Raw genomic sequence first — 13823 nt, 5'->3', positions numbered from 1 at the left:
GAACTTAATAACCACACAAATTTAAAAAATTTATTGGGAGAAGGAGGAAAAAGTTGCATTAGGCTCTTCAAGAGCTAAATAATTTTCCACAGACTTCCCATTCCTTGGTGTTTTCACACTCATATCTGAAAAGTGCTCCCATTTCTCAAGAGAACAAATCTATGGAACACACACAGCCACCAATAACACCAGTTGTTGTACCCTAAGAGTTACAGCTCTTCTGTATGAGAACCCTTTCCTAATAACTGTTTCATGTGTTAATCAGAAAAGCTTGTCTATCTACATGTCACTGCGCATATGAACACAGAAAACTTCCTTGTTCCCAGTTATCCCTCTCTTGTGGGTTTGAAATGCCAGCAAATACATGGTAGAGAATTTCATGATTACAAGTTCTGGTAATAGTTCTTATATGTTTCCCTGATGTCTACATTGGAATCTGATTTGTTAAGGGCAGAATTGCTGCAAAAAAAGACTTGTAAGGGTAGTGAGACTCAAGTCCAGCTGAGCTATGTCATTGACTGTGCCCTAAGGAAGTTGCTTTCAGAGGATTAATAAAAAGTCACCCTTCCTCTCCTCCCACATACACCAGCAAACCACAACCTGCACCATCACCCCACAGTTACACACAACCTCCTATTCCTTAAGTGATTCAAAAGAAAAGTCCTTCTTTAAATTTACTTTAAATTTACTCACTAATTTCACTCTGAGGAATCTCTCTTCCTGTCCTATAGGCTTGACAATGAATTTAAACCCAAAGCACACAGTAAGAAACACCTGATAGAACCTGATTAACCTTCTTTTTTCAGCAAGTCAGAAGTTCTGTCTGCACTACTATACAGAGAAATCCCAGTTTCCAGTTCTTCCCCACCCAGCCCTATTTCCATTAAACATGCAGGAAAAGTTGTCCAAGACTGCCAACTCACATCATAAAATGTCTCTTGTTACTGGATGTATTGTTAGGTGAGGAACAGAAAGCCCGAACACCAAAATATTTCCACCCTTAGAAAATCATTCTAAAAACAAAATCCCTTCTGCACTGGGGATAAGGCTGAGGAGGAGCTGCTTTTGCCCCCACCCTACTGGTCAGTGGCTGAAGTTCTGCAGGTCTTAACTGAATACCTAATCCAGCACAACAACAAATAAATGGAGAAAATTGCTCTAAACTCCATCAAATCATCCCAAGTTAAACCCCATATTGCACTGCTACCACTTCTTACTCCAGGATCACTTCCACATTCCCAATCAAACCATGCAATGAACTGTTAAACAGACACATCTCACTTCTTGCCTTTGTGAGCAACTTGCTTCTCAACTTCATTCCTCCTGTATTTAGAAAGTTTTGGACAATTTCTACTGCAAATGCATTTGTGGACAACTGGTATTTGGATAATCTCAGAGAGTGATATCTTACAGGTTAATTCTCATCCAGTTCTGCAAACCAGCTCTTCACGAGAGCTGGTCTGACCACAATGTCTTTGGCTTAGTCTTTTCTGGGACAGAGGAGCCAAAATACATTAATCTCTTGCCACAAAACAGGACATTTAATCTCCAAGTTCTATCAGCACCTGCAGAATTTCAGATTTACCTGAGACTGGAGCTGAAGTTGCCCACCACATTTAATGACACTTGAGTAAACTCTCCTCTCCATACTGACAGTGTCCCATCGGATGCATCTTGGGAGCTGCTCTTTTCCAGAGACATTTCAAGGTGTGATTCATTTCCCATCCAGTTAAATAACCCAAATACATTTCCTTTATGATCCCTGACTGACAAATTCCTTTGCTCATTCTTAAGGCCTACAGGTAAAAAAAGGCCCTTAGGAGCAAAATATTGAACGGAAATTACTCCAGTCCCTGGACCATCCCATTTTCCTGACTAACAAGCAAGTCCCCAGGCACCAGCACCACTTCCCAAAGCAGCAGAGCACAGATTTCAAAGTGCATCCCTGCACGTAGCTTTGGTTCCAAGACAGATCCCTGAAGAATACCCTTAGTCACCTCCCTCCTGCTGCCAGACAATTACATCTCCTGCCACAGGGACACAGGAGAGAAAATGAAATATAACCTGTGTCCCTAACACAGCACCTGATGCAAGGATTGATATTGCTTCCCAAATTAACAAAGGACATTTTCCTAATTTGGGAGAGGGACTTTTCTCTACCTCTCTGAAAGTTTTCATTTTTAAACCAGTAACAAACCCCTCCAGTAACCCAGTGAAACCACATTGCCACTCACAGCCCCTTCAGCAGCTGCCCCCTGTGTGAACAAGAGCAGTCTTGTGCCAAAAGCCCTGGGGAGGGAAGGGAGACTTTTCTAAGTTCTGCAGTCCTGCTTTTCCAAGCATAAATGTGAACTGGAAGTCTGCAAGTCAAGGTTTAGTGATGGGGGAAAAAAAGAAAATCAAGATACTGATCAAAAAGCTGCAGTACAAAATTGTAACTAGGACATTGTGATGTTCCATCCCTTCTTAGTAAGGGCAAGGGGGAGTTCAGTTTTATGTATTTGTGCCTACGGATTTATTTTTCATTGTTAAGCAGTGAAAATAAAGATTTAAAAAACATTTTCAAATAAAACAACAGATTTTAACCCTAAATCTTTGAATAAACTAAAAACAGATGCTGTTAATGTAGACAGGTCCTTCTCTGTGAGTTAATACATACATATTTAATATGGTCAGCCTTACAAAAAGGCTTGTTGATACAGCATCAACGACATTAAAAAAAAAAAAAAAAAAAAAAAAAAACAAAAAAAAAAACACTTTCCTGAGAGCGTCTTGCACAAAAATAAAACAGCAAAAACTGACAGCCCAATGAAATAACCAGCTCTTACACAGTTGCCAAATGTTGTTTACTAAAGAGTTCTATTTAACTTTTTCTTTTAATACATTAATATTTAATACTTTCTTTTCAAGATTGAAGTAACTAATCAGATCACTTTAATAAATATTTTCTTAGAGACAGAGACTGCCTTAAAAATACTAAAACACTAGAGGGCTAGAGAGAGTTATCTTCAATAATCAGTTCAGAATTCTTATTAATTGTGTTCATAACTGGCCATCTTCAGCACCTGTGGAAGAACTGCCAGCTTTGCTTCAGCAAGTCTCAAGTTTTAAAAGTAGAGTTAGGATTAGAGGCACTGAATGTAAGTATTTCTAAATAGAGGGGAATTACTCAACACAGCTATCAGGTAGTTGCTATAGCAGCTGAGAAATAAAACCAAGGAAGATCTTCAAGGTTGTTAGGAGAACATTTAATTTATTTAGAAATATCCTGAGCAATCTTTTAATATCTTTGCTGCAGATGCATGCAGTGATTTGTATGAGAACTGGGCAATACAACAGTGCTCTGCAAGTGCAAATGTGGGAAACTCCTTTTAATTGCAGCTAGACAGGCACAGAGAACTCCAGAACTGGCCAAAAGGCACGAAGATTCCCTTCAGGAAATTTAACATATTCTCCTGCAGCCAAAGCCTGGGGCTGCACAGGAATATCTGCTGAGGGGCTCCAGCGAGAACAAGAAAAATACCTTTGATAGTCCCTGGAAGCCAGTGCAGAACACAAAGCCCTTCCAAAGCCACGTGTGGAGAGGGGAATGTGGCCTCTTTCTGAAGGAACAGCTCCTGTGAGTTATCACCTCTGAGCCAGTTACCCAGGCAGGGCAACAGAGCACAGCACAGCTTACCTTCAACACAGACACAGCATCAGAACAAACCCCTTCAAATGGTACTTTCTCTTTCCTGTTCAGGGCCTGGATGCCCAGATGTTCTTTTCTATTCCACCAGAAACCTCATTGTGGTATTCCAGTTGCAGAAATAACTGATTTTTCTTCCACCCAGCTTACATCAACAGCGACAGGAAGTTATTGCCTTCATCCAAAGGCAAATCCTTAAACTTTGCATGGTTTAACAGGAGCACAGACAAAACACACTGTGGTTTTTTGGACAGAGACTGCTCTAACCAAATCCAAACTACTAAAGCCCAAAGGCATAAGCTCAGAACAGTGACTCATGCCAAGAAGATTATTTTTGCACATATTACTTGTGGAATCAGTATAATTTACACTGCTATTTTTTCCCCTCCTTTTTATATGTTTTTTCCTTTTTTTGTTTTGTTTTTGGGTGTTTGTTTTTTGTTTGTTTGTTTTGGTTTGGTTTTTTTGTTTGTTTGTTTGTCAGTGCACCTCCCAGCAGCAAATCCTCAAGTCCACACTTTCTGCAGAATATTTGCTTCAAAATGCCCAAAAATAACCCCTCCAGCCCGCAATGACAGATCTGCTTTTGAAAATCTGTTATGCCACTCCTCATTGTAGTAACTAAACTCCAGATATAAGCAGCATTTTTCACCTATTTTCCTTCTCTGGAGGATTATCAATAAATTTCAATTACAGCAAAAGTAATTAAATCTCCTCAAGAATAAAAAAGGCTTGCCTAGAGATCACCAAAACTTGCACAACTCAGCTGTTACCTCAGCCCTACCTACAGGTGTGTTGTCTGCAAAAGAAAAATCCCCATCCTTAGAGGAATATTCTCCAGTCCAGGGAACACGCATTGAAATCACATTTGTTTTCATTCACTGCTCTCCCTTCCAAATGCCTCTCCCAGACTTGTTTACAACCTGAATGGGGATTTCCCAGCTTTTCAAACGTCTGCATTAAAAAAAAATTAGTTCACCCATTTTTTTGGATCAAGGTAAAACAAGGATTTTCTTATTTGAGCACATGGGCCAAACACAAACACAAACAACAATGAACATCAAACCCTGTGACACGGCAAAGAAAAACAACTACAGAAACAGAAGGAAAACAACAGGATTTGGAAGGCAGATTAACTATTTTCTGAACCATCCATTACAATTATAGCAGTGAGCTTCATCCTAGGGGAACAGAGGTGGCCTTTCACCAGCAGATGAGGTATGAACAAAAGTACAGCATCAACCACATAAAAAAACCACAGCAAAACAACAATTTCGTATTCCTGGAGCATCCAGCTGGGATGTAACAGGGCTTGGTAACTTTATGGACTCCCAGTGACCAACAGACACAGCAACAGGATTGGGAGCAACAACTTCCAGGTGTTATTTTCTGCCACTTGTTTATATGGCCCTACACTGACAGGTTCTCATCTGATGCTGCATTTGATTTTCGTTTTTTAAACAAAAGTGATTTACTTCATCTCTCTTCTCTTCCTCTCTTCACTATGAAAACAAGTGGGATGTACCAAGCAAAATATTTGCTGTACAAGATGAAAAATTAGCAAAAAGGATTTTTTTTTATTATAAAATGAACAGAAAGCATTTTAATAAAGAGGCATTAAGCCCTCTAATTGCTCACGAGTTCATTGCCAAAATCCCACTTTAACAGTTCTGGTTAACAGATCATGTAGCAAATTGGTTGGTTTAAAAAAAATATTTGTAGAAATCAATCAGCACTACACACTGTGGAACTTAGAAATCAATATGCACAACTGATAACTATAAATTTAATGAGGTGTTTAGGTGACTAATCAGGGTAGCAGTAGGAGCTTTTATTATCGTAATACAAGCCAACAGTTTAAAAAAAATTGAATCGAAATGAGCAATAGCGAAGTAAAAGAAATTCCGTTATCTTCCATTTCATTAGACGTAGCATTTCTGCTCTTATCAGGGGATTTAACCGCTAAAACAACAAACCAAAGCCGCCAACGGTGATGCCTCAGATTAGAGCGACCACGATGGCAGAGGGCTGTGCACTGTGATTTACCGAAAGAAGGAGAAAGCGGCGCGGGCAGAGGCCCGGGCCCGCCGCAGCCCCGGCCGGGCAGGTACAGCACCGACGCCCCCTAAAGACACCGCGGCCCCTTCCCAACTCCACCACACACCGCCTCGCTCCGCAGATGGGAACGCAGGGAAAAGGGAACCGCGCGCTTAAGTAGATTAAGGGCTCAGCGACTCGTTTTCTGATTATCTGCGCGATCCTGACCCCAGCGCGGGGCCCCCAAATCCCGCTCGGCCGCGGCGGCGCTCGGGGAAATGAGGCGACCCGAGGCACACGCAGAGCGCCTCCAGCAGTGCGGGCAGGGCAGGGCAGGGCAGGGCAGGGCAGGGCAGGGCAGGGCAGGGCAGGGCAGGGCAGGGAGGCACCAGCCCCCAGAGCCCCGCGGGCAGCGCTGCCCCGGCCCCAGCCCGGCCCCACCTGCGGGGCAGCGCCGCGACCGCCGCCGGCTCCGGGGGAGGGGAACGGCCGCCCCCCCACAGCACAGCACGGCCCCGGGGTCCGGCGGGGAGAGCGGGGATGCGGCGGCACCTACCCACGCCGTATTTCTCCTCCTCCGTGGGACTCCACATGCTGCTGGCTGGCTCGGCCGCGGCCGCCGGTCCCCGGGCAGAGCGCGGCGGGCGGGCGGGCGCCGCTCATCGAGCGGGGGCGGCTTCTCCTCCCCCCGCGCTCAGCGGGGGCGCCGCGCCGGCAGCCCCCGCCCCCCGCTCCGGCCGGGGCTGCGCCCGGGGGTCGCTTCGCCGGCGCCGGGGGGGCGGGGGGGAGGGAGGTCACCCCCCGCCCGGGCAGCACCGGCCGCCGCGCTCTCCCCTCCGCGGCCGCTGCCGCCGGCCCGGCGCCTCTTCTCTCGCGGCCCCTGGCCTTGCCGACGCGGCGGCCCCGCGGAGTTCGGCGGCCCCGGGCCCCCTCCTCGTCGTTCCCGTTCTCCTCCTCCTCCCAAGCCGCCGCCGCCGCCGCCGCCGCCGCCTGAAGGACTCGGGGCTGCCGCGCCCCCCCCGCGCTCCCGGCGGACCTGCCGCGCACGCGCGCCTCGCGCCGTCCCCCCCCCCCCCCCGCCCCCCGCTCCCCTCCCCGCGCGGCCGCACGAGGCGCGCGCGGGCGCGAGGCGCGGCGGCGGCGCGTGGCCTGTGAGGGGGCTCGGGGAGCGGCCGGTCCCGGGACACCCTCACACCCCTCACACCCTGTCCCCTCCCTGTTCCTTCGCCGTCCCGGCCCCGCCGCACCTGCCGGCCCCGGCCGCTCCCGGGAGGCGGGCCCGCAGTGCAGCACCGGCTCTGCCGCGTTGGGCAGCGGCGGGGCCGGCCCGACCCCCGCCCGGCGCCCCGGGCTGGCGGTGACACGGCCCGGCCTGTGCCCGCCATCGCCCCGAGCCCTCAGCCGCCCCTGGCAGCGCTAACCCGGGCACCGCCAGCGCTGACAGCAAAATTGGGCTGATGCTGTGTTTAATTTTCTTTATTAATCTCCAGAGCTTCTAAAGGGCTGGCGAAATTCGCGGTTTCCACAATGAACACGTACCCAAAATGGAAAACAGTTTTTAGATTTCATCTCTATGTTCAGCTTCCACTCCTTCCGTAAAAACTGAATTTGAATTCTTCACAGCAAAGGAAAAGCTGAAATAAGTTATACAAAAGTTTTCCTGCAACTGAAATTCTGCTCACTGCAATATTCTAATGGAGTAGTGCCCTTGTCCCAGTCACAGCCTCCCCAAAGCTTAGGGAAAAAAACACTTTTTATACATCCTTTTCAGAAACCTTTGTAAACAACTTGCTTGATGTGAAGTTTTGGGTTTGCACTAAACTTTTTAACAATATAACTTCAGATGTACCCAACACTTTTAATAGAATATCTGTTCTCTGATTATATAATAAAACAGAATGAAAGTCATCAATTTGCACTACAGAACTTGGGTTGCTGTGGAAACCTTCATTATTTATTTTTTTTCACATGTGCAACTGTTTCCCCACGGAGCAGGGCCAGGTTTCTGTTTGGGTTTTGGTTTGGTTTTGGGATGTTGGGTTTTGTTTTCCTGCATGGAGAGCAAACAGCCAGTGGCCAAGGAGTAAGTGTGCTTGTACATTATTCATTTAGAAAAAACAACTTGCTCTATCCTACCTTAATTCATATTCACATTTAGGCATTTGTATTTACAATAGCTCCGTTCCCTTCCTTCCTGATGCACTCCCACAGCATGCAGAAATAGCTTTTTGAAGGGACAAAGCACGACAAAGTCATTGAGTTGCATCTGTTGGAGATGGGCTGCTCCAGGTTTTGAGAAACTGGGTTTGTTTTTTTATTTCTGTATATGTCAATAATAAATACCTTTGTCATCTCTTCCTCGTACTTTGGGAGCAGAAAACCTCTGCAGTGACAGGAATTGGTTAATTCTTTCAGGCTCTTTATTTCACAGTCTCAGCCCCTCAAGGATTGTCCTTGCTGCCAAGCTGACCAGTACTTAAACTGATACTTTTCTTGCTAAAGAAAAAACACAGCAGATTTTTTTTTTCCAAACTACAACTACGTCTGAGTTGACTCTTCCCTTAAAGTAAACTGGGAATGAAGGTGAACTTGGGAAGGCAAGTGAGAGAGAACCTTCTAAGGTTAGATAAACTCTGAGGAAGATACCAAAATAGCTGGACAGAATAGGACCTGCAAGGACCTAATTGCACATGGAAAGCACTTTATTTAAAGGCCATATATATGATCATGGACATAAAAATGACAGCATTCGCAGGGACACTCACACTGATGGCAGATTACTTGTATTTGAAACACAACACATATTATTGCATGTTTATTCCTGACTCTCTTCTGCACTTCTGCTGGTGGCACCTATTTTCAGAGAGAGAGAGTCAGTAGATGACCATATGACCCAAATGACCTCAGGAAAAACAGAAATCAATGTACTTAGCTGTAGAGTCAGGGAATGCAAGTTTGCTTAAGTTAAAGTTACCAAATATATTTATACCTGTTCCTCTGATCTCTGCATTCACCCCTTTAATGAGGCTCCTATCACCTCCACAGAAATACTGATGGCTTTAGTAAACACTCTAAGCTTAAGTGTAGCAAGGAACAAACACCTCATCCTCATCCTCCCACGGAGGCAGAGCCACAAATCTCCCAGGCACCAAGCTGGAATTCAGGATTACCCACGTGCAAAGGAGAGACCAAAGCAAAGAGTGACTGCTGCAGAACAACTGTTTCTGCTGTCTCCTCTCTCTCAGCAGAGCTCACTCCTGCCAGCTTCAATACTCATACTACTGTGGAAAGCACAGGAAAAGTAAAAAATGTACTGTAGCAAGCAGTACAAGAAATTCTCAAGGTCATTGCCCTAGGGTTGTTTGTTTGTTTGTTTGTTTGTTTGTTTGTTTTTTTCTGGAGTTGTTTTCATTTCCCCTTATAAAGTTTGCACATTGAAAACACACCACACATTTGGAATCCAAAGCCTACTTCTTGTTAAGGTTTTGTTAAGAAGTTTTTTTTTAATTGGCATCAGCAATTAAACTAAATTTTAAACTCTGATGCAAATGTCAGAGCTCCTAGAAGAAGAGCTTCTGATGGTGAGCATTGTGGGTCCCCAAAAATTAATGGTTTCCAGAGGAAAGGGGCCTCCCTTTGCAGAAGTTTCCGAGATGCTGTTCTGTCACTAAACTCCTGTGTTGCACTATATTGAAATAAAGGCAAATACAAGGTTCAAGACCTTGTTTAAAAGAATGAGTCAAGTCAGCAGAAAAGCTCTAATCTCTCAACAGCACTGTCTAAAGTTACTTCATGTCCACTGTGTTCAGGAGCTGTCCCGTCAGAGGCATTGTGAGTTGCTTATGGTTCTGCTACTGCAAACACAGTTGTTCTTATCCAAACAGAACAGGCAGCAACGTTTAACACAGTGTTAATTAAAACACATTAGGGAGCTCATCCTATATTGTCCTGTCTTGCCATAATATAGATGTGATCTGAAAGACAGCTGGCTTGGGATTGGAGAGATTTGACACAGTTTCTTTCTCTTAAATAGATCAAGGGAACTGCACAATCCTTTCAAATGCTCTGCAAGGGACAATGGAAGGTCAGAGTGCAGAAAGCAGAGAGATTCTTACACCTCCCTGCAAAGCAGCTTTCTCTCAGTTATCCCAGCCTTAAGGTACCACAGAACAAATCACCCTCCTGCCCTCTTTTTCAGGTAAGTGCAGCCCCACACTTTACCCTTTCTCCCCATTCTCAGGCCTGTAGTTGCTGGTAACTCCATTATTACTTCAAGCCTCTGTTTCAGTACGATGGCCCAGGACCCTTGCCATCAGAAAAAAATTCAGGGATGAATTTCAACTCCCTGTGGCAGATCAGACAATTTATTTGATTCCATTCTCTCCTTTTCTATACTTGAGGTTCTGACTTTTTTTTTGTTTGTTTCTTTAAAGTTCATATTCTTCCCTTGTTGTTAAGATGAATTAAGCCACTGAACAAGTTGACTTTCCCTTTAAATTACGGACTCCTCACCTTGCAGGGAGAAACAAAGAGATGCAAAGCAAATCCACTTTATCATCATCTGTGATGACCTCGCAGGTCCTTTTGAAGCACCAAGTGTTGGTACTTTATGCCTCAAAATAGAGATTCTTGTGTCTCAAGAATTGAGCTGTTCTTCCTTTGGGTGAAATCATCTTCTAAAACTCTCAAGCAGGAGGTCTCAGGTTTTGATGTACAAACCCAAATTCTATTTTTTGTCCTATGGCAAAGGGCCGTCTCATGGATTCCTTGCCTATGAGAGATCAAACCAGAAACTTAGGGATCTAAATGCAGCAAATGACAGATTTTCTCTCCAAGGCATCACAGTGTTTGTGCCCACAATTTCACACACCCAATTATTGTTTCGTTGGGATGATATCTGATTAGTGCCAGGACTGTGGAGGAGGTTAAAGTCCATTATCTTAACAGTCTTTCCAAATTTTTAATTCAGAAGGAGTTCCTAATAAACAAATCTGCTCCCAGCCTTCAACATTACTCAGAGTGGCAGGGAAGGAAAGCAGAACTCCATCCAGCAGCAGCATTCCCAGCTTGGTGCTGTCACTCCATCATTTATTCCTTACTGAGTGCCTGAAGAAGGAGCTCATGACCAACAGCAGCCAGCACACCTTTCACTTCCCAATGTGAGATTTCTGGTAATCCTGGGAACATCTCAATTACAATAGTTCTGGTCTTCCATTCCAATATTTTTCTTTCATGCAAAATGGAAGTCAGCATAAAGTATTCCAGCACTTCCCCTGTTTTTGGTGTTGTCTTCCTCAGAAGGTAATCTGAAGTGATGGAGGGCAGAAAAAGAAGTGTCTTCACATCCTTCCAGAACATTAGAGATTTGGGTTTAAGCCTCACCTGAGAGAACTCCCCACAAAAATGTCCACTGCAACCAATTTACACAACAGTTACAAATATACCATCAAAAGTTACTTTTACTCTATTTGTAACATTGCTTGAAAACAAGTCATAAAACCAGAAAAAAACAGGACTCGCAGAAGGATAAGCATAGATCAATGTGGTTGTGCCAGCACTTAGTCTTTATGTTGCTTGCATGGAAATTATCTGGATTAAATCAGGAGAATAATAATTATTATTTTTTTCAGCAGAAAAATAGAGAATGGACTGACTAATACCTTAATACCAATATGTCAAGTATGAATGCCAAAAATTTACGGTGCAGGTGGTAATTATTTAGTCAGATGGACCTTTATATAAAAAATATCAGATATAATGCTGAAAAAATGTTTTCCTGGTACTAATGAAACAGTATTTTGCCCTTCAATTAGTTAAAAAAAAAGGAAAATGTTAATTTAAAACCTCTCGTACCATGAATAATTAAGAAATTTGAGGAAAATACTATTTCAGCTTCATTCTCACTTATCCTTAATGCTCTCACTACAGCAAATTACCTATTAAAAGGGTGAGAAATCATAGAAAGTTAATTAGCACTGTTGGTGCAAATTTATACCTTTTCCTATTAATTTCTTTTAATGTTCAGGATATAAGAAACCCTATCACAAGTAATAATTAACTCTTGTCTTATTTTGTGAAATGAGAGTTCAGAAGCATTTGTGAACTCTCCTTGTGAGTACGATTTTTCTGGTGGGTTTTTTTAAAAATTTCATTTCTGACCTTATGCATTTGTTATAATTTATGTATTTATTGCCATGAAAGAGATCTCTTTCATGCTAAGAAATTTATACTATTGAAAGACAACATCAGAGAAGTGGCTCCATCACTCATGGCAATGAGCATGTTGCTATTCCAGAGGCTGATGAAGTGATTTGAGCTATCACACAATGAGCCCTCAGCCAAATCCCTCCCGGGGAGGGCAGGCTTTGGTTGGGGATTTTTAACTGCTCTCTCTGATGTCACGGCGTTGTTTCAGGGACTACAGAACCTTGGTTTGCACACACCGTCTAACACATCTCCGGGGAACCGGGGCTGAGCGTTCCGGAGCTGTGCGCTGTGCTGTGTGAGGGGTGACAGAGCCCGGCGGGCTGAGGGGCAGGGCGGGAACTCCGTGTCCCCCCCGCGCTGTCCCTTCCCGCAGCTCTGTCCCAGCCAGCTCCAGCAGCCTCGGGGGTTTTAACCCCGCGGCGCTGCTTTAGTAAAGGAACCTGTGCCGTGACCCGCCGGCCCCGGCCCCTCCGCTCCCGGCTCCCGGCCCGCTGTCCCTGGTGCTGGAGCCCGGAGCCTTCCCCGGCCCCGCAGAGCCTCGCCCGAGCTCCCCCAGCGCTCCGGCAGAGCGCGAAGAGCCTCCTCTGTCCCCGCACTCGGCATCTCGCAGGGAGCGCAGCAAGCAGCCTCGGCTCCGGCCGGTCCCTCTGCAGGAACAGGCTGTGATCTGGAAATAAAAACAGCAGTGACATAATCAATTGGTAAAACTGGAATTTAGAACTACTGAGATGGATCTGGGCTCATCCCATTGTCCCTTTTGGGGATGCTGTGGCACACAGTGCAGCTCTGGGCACAGCTCTGCAGCTCAGCTAACCATTACAGAAATACACAGTCCTGGCAAGATGCCCAATACCCAAAGAACACTGTTTGACATCTCCTACTATTTTTACTGTCCATATTAATCACATATTTATATTTGAAAAGTAAACATTCCATGTGTTTATCTGTAAAATTATTTTGATTGCTTTTAGCTAGATAAATCTCTTGTTGTACATATGTACAGTCAAAACAATCAGTACATTTTTATAGTAAAATAAATAGTGTATTTTTATAGTATATAAATATTACAAATCTTTAAAAAATTAATTTTGTTAAGATAGGGACAATTGAACTGTCATTAGTTTGACAGAGAGCCAAATCAGGTTTCCAACTCCTAGTTCCATGTGCCCAGAGTGACAAGTAGCTGACAGTTAAGTGTTCATATAAGCTTGATATTCCAAAATTAATTTGAAATATACCCTTGTGAAAGATATGACTGTATTCCAATATTTAAGAGATATATTCTATAAGTGTTCCCAGCATGCCAAAACCACTTCAGTCTTCTATAAAGCAGACTCGAAATTTTGTGTCATGCATGCCTCGATACAATGACATCCAAAGACACTCACATGTGTCACTTAGGTTAACTGGGGGGGGAAATCTGACAGGAATTTATTTTATGAGCTTTGACCTATGTAATGAAACCAAATCTCCTTGAGCAGAATAAAAGAAAGCAGAATATTTTGTTACCTGACACAGCAGAACAATGAGTCAGTTGTAGCAATTCTGCAGACTGGCACATCCCTGAGTAAAAAGGATGAAGTTACTGTAAATCCATCCAAATACTCACATCCAGCTCTGGGAGTGAATCAGCACACAGTGACCAGCAGCTGATTCATCTAAATAACAAAAGCCCAAACACCTCAGCTGTCCCCACAAAGAAGTAATCAATAATCACACAAATTCACTCTCCTGCCATAATGTACTACCTCACAACTGGCCAAGAGCTCTCAAATACACCCCAGTGGTGTCTTCTGCTGAGAAGCTGAGGAATGACACCCACACCTCTTCTCAGTGGTTCCTTTTTCCTTAATGCCTCCTGACACTTCAGCAGTACAATGAGGACAGTTCT

The 13823-nt window shown here is 44.4% G+C and overlaps 1 protein-coding gene across 1 annotated transcript in view; it reads right to left on the bottom strand.

Annotated features, from left to right (window-relative positions):
• The window catches only part of DOCK3 (dedicator of cytokinesis 3), a gene marked incomplete at its 5' end in the record, with an annotated part of 197309 nt that extends 183816 nt beyond the window's left edge, over window positions 1-13493 (bottom strand). The window contains 3 exons of the mRNA XM_083869273.1: window positions 6286-7141; window positions 12373-12599; window positions 13442-13493. Of these exons, the coding sequence (XP_083725399.1) occupies window positions 6286-7141; window positions 12373-12599; window positions 13442-13493 (1135 nt within the window). The remainder of the gene's footprint in view (window positions 1-6285; window positions 7142-12372; window positions 12600-13441) is intronic.
• Between the last annotated feature and the right edge of the window lie 330 nt (window positions 13494-13823).

The sequence above is a fragment of the Zosterops lateralis genome (genome assembly GCF_965231275.1).
Source record: "Zosterops lateralis genome assembly, chromosome: 11".
NCBI lineage: Eukaryota > Metazoa > Chordata > Aves > Passeriformes > Zosteropidae > Zosterops > Zosterops lateralis.
Note: the sequence above shows the minus strand (reverse complement) of the source record. Positions and strands in the feature narration are given on the sequence as shown.